At 56.0% G+C, this 2,920-nt stretch overlaps 1 protein-coding gene across 1 annotated transcript in view; it reads left to right on the forward strand.

The window, feature by feature from the left end:
* The window catches only part of LOC146073524 (beta-enolase-like), a 10,157-nt gene extending 8,312 nt beyond the window's left edge, over window positions 1-1,845 (forward strand). Inside the window, exons 6-8 of the mRNA XM_083180700.1 lie at window positions 71-179; window positions 1,235-1,293; window positions 1,499-1,845. Of these exons, the coding sequence (XP_083036826.1) occupies window positions 71-179; window positions 1,235-1,293; window positions 1,499-1,568 (238 nt within the window). The 3' untranslated portion in view covers window positions 1,569-1,845. The remainder of the gene's footprint in view (window positions 1-70; window positions 180-1,234; window positions 1,294-1,498) is intronic.
* Window positions 1,846-2,920: the final 1,075 nt, after the last annotated feature.

The raw sequence follows: 2,920 nt of genomic DNA on the forward strand, positions 1-2,920 counted from the left end.
TGTGATGTACATGCTTGGATCATGCCTGTTGTGTGTTACCTGACATTGTATGTTATTATCACCTGTGCAGGTGTAAACTGGCCCAGTCCAACGGATGGGGTGTGATGGTCAGCCATCGCTCCGGAGAGACAGAAGACACATTCATTGCTGATCTGGTGGTCGGGCTGTGTACAGGACAGGTGAGCGAGGGGGTCGGTGTACAGGACAGGTGAGCGAGGGTGGTTTATGCATGGATTATAGGTGAGAGGGCTTGTCTACAGGACATGGTTAGTGGGGGGGGGCGGGGCTGGCTGTACAGGTGAAGGGTGGGCTGTGTATGGAGGATAGGTTAGAGTGGGGGGGGGGGGGGGGAAGGGGCTGTCTATGGAGGACAGGTTAGTGGGGGGGGGGGGGGAAGGGGGCCGTGTATGGAGGACAGGTTAGTGGGGGGGAAGGGGGCTGTCTATGGAGGACAGGTTAGTGGGGGGGGGGAAGGGGGCTGTCTATGGAGGACAGGTTAGTGGGGGGGGGGGGGGAAGGGGGCCATGTATGGAGGACAGGTTAGTGGGGGGGGGGGAAGGGGGCTGTGTATGGAGGACAGGTTAGTGGGGGGGGGGGAGGGGGCTGTGTATGGAGGACAGGTTAGTGGGGGGGGGAGGGGGCTGTGTATGGAGGACAGGTTAGTGTGTGTGTGTGTGTGTGGTGTGTGTGTGTGTGTGGGGAAGGGGGCTGTGTATGGAGGACAGGTTAGTGGGGGGGGGAGGGGCTGTGTATGGAGGACAGGTTAGTGTGGGGGGGGGGGAGGGGGCTGTGTATGGAGGACAGGTTAGTGTGGGGGGGGGGAAGGGGGCTGTGTATGGAGGACAGGTTAGTGTGTGGGAGGGGAGGGGGCTGTGTATGGAGGACAGGTTAGTGTGTGGGGGGAGGGGGCTGTGTATGGAGGACAGGTTAGTGTGGGGGGGGAGGGGGCTGTGTATGGAGGACAGGTTAGTGTGTGGGGGAGGAAGGGAGCTGTGTATGGAGGACAGGTTAGTGTGTGGGGGGAAGGGAGCTGTGTATGGAGGACAGGTTAGTGTGGGGGGGGCTGTGTATGGAGGACAGGTTAGTGTGGGGGGGCTGTGTATGGAGGACAGGTTAGTGGGTGGGGGGGGAGGGGGGCTGGGTATGGAGGACAGGTTAGTGGGGGGGGGGGAGGGGGCTGTGTATGGAGGACATGTGAGGAAATGCTTTTCTATTAATACTCCTGTCTCCACAGATTAAAACCGGCGCCCCCTGCAGGTCAGAGAGATTGGCCAAGTACAACCAGCTGATGAGGTAAGAGGAGCACTCCCAGTGACGGTAACACAGGGCAGGTTTGGGGGTGTCCTACAGAGGGGTAGTGCGGTGAACTGGGCCTGGGGATGCCGGGCTGGCTAGTGCTGACATATTAGGGAATTTCCACGCCCCGGACGCTGGCGCTCCATTATCCACATCTGTAACTGACACCCAATAACTCATCCGTGTCTCTGACTTATTGCAGGATCGAGGAGGAGCTGGGAGACAAAGCCGTATTTGCTGGACGGAAGTTCAGGAACCCCAGAGCCAAGTAAAGGAGACCTCCCCTCACCTGGGACCCTGGCACACAACTCCCAGAACCCTCTGCAGCACCCGCCAACCCCCCTGAATCCTCCACCACCGACAAATCTCCACGTTATCCGCCATTACGTATTATGTGCCTGCCTGCAACACTGGTACCCTTGTGCGCACCTATAAGATCCCCTGTGTATTCTATACCTACACTAAGACGCACACAGACTAACGCAGCATTATGAGGAATGGCTGCAGGAATCCAACACTAATTTGAAATAAAATAAAAAATGGAAATGACGATAATGAGTGATTGTCTTGTCTAACATACTACAGAGATCATTACTCTGAGCCCTGTACTGCATGTACAACAACTGTAGGAGGGCAGTCGCTCCCACCCCTAGGATCCGCCACTGCCATCTGGATTTGCTTGCCTCTGTGTGGGCATAGCTGCTGCAGCACCTCATAACGTAAGCCAGTTTCACTCAGTAATAATGCAGTGTGGGTATTACTACATAGTGGCAGCGACAGAATGGATAAAGTGTCAAACCAATCAGCTGCTGCCTATCCTTATAGCATGTACAGGGTAATGACGAGGGGGTGTGATAACAGTGCCCATCTCTGCCCCATGGTCCTGCATCAAGCTGGTAGAGCACTTTTAATGCACAGTGCCACCCTGGTGGTCTCTGTAACCTATGCCAGCCTTACTCGGGGATAGGAAGGACCCTATGCAAAACTATGGGACTCAAAAACCCAAAGACTAAATATAGTATAAATGGCACTATAATGGAACGTTCTGGAGGCCATATCTCCAGAAGGATATAAATACATTAGAGACTGTACAAAGAAGGGCAACTAAAATGGTGCATGGCCTACATCACAAAACATACCAGGAAAGACTAAAAGATCTTAATATGTATACTTTAGAGCAGAGAAGGGAAAGGGGGGACATGATAGACCCTTTCAAATATATCAAGGGTTGTCCTCACTGGCCTCCCGAGCTCGCTTCCCTCCAGTCTGTCCTCACTGGCCTCCCGAGCTTGCTCCCCTCCAGTCTGTCCTCACTGGTCGCCTCCTGAGCTTGCTCCCCTCCAGTCTGTCCTCACTGGTCGCCTCCTGAGCTCGCTCCCCTCCAGTCTGTCCTCACTGGTCGCCTCCTGAGCTCGCTCCCCTCCAGTCTGTCCTCACTGGCCTCCCGAGCTCGCTCCCCTCCAGTCTGTCCTCACTGGCCTCCCGAGCTCGCTCCCCTCCAGTCTGTCCTCACTGGCCTCCTGAGCTCGCTCCAGTCTGTCCTCACTGGCCTCCTGAGCTCGCTCCCCTCCAGTCTGGCCTCACTGGCCTCCTCCTGAGCTCGCTCCAGTCTGTCCTGAGCTCG

Source organism: Crinia signifera, chromosome 4 (assembly GCF_055691185.1).
Source record: "Crinia signifera chromosome 4, ASM5569118v1, whole genome shotgun sequence".
In the NCBI taxonomy this organism is placed as follows: Eukaryota; Metazoa; Chordata; class Amphibia; order Anura; family Myobatrachidae; genus Crinia; species Crinia signifera.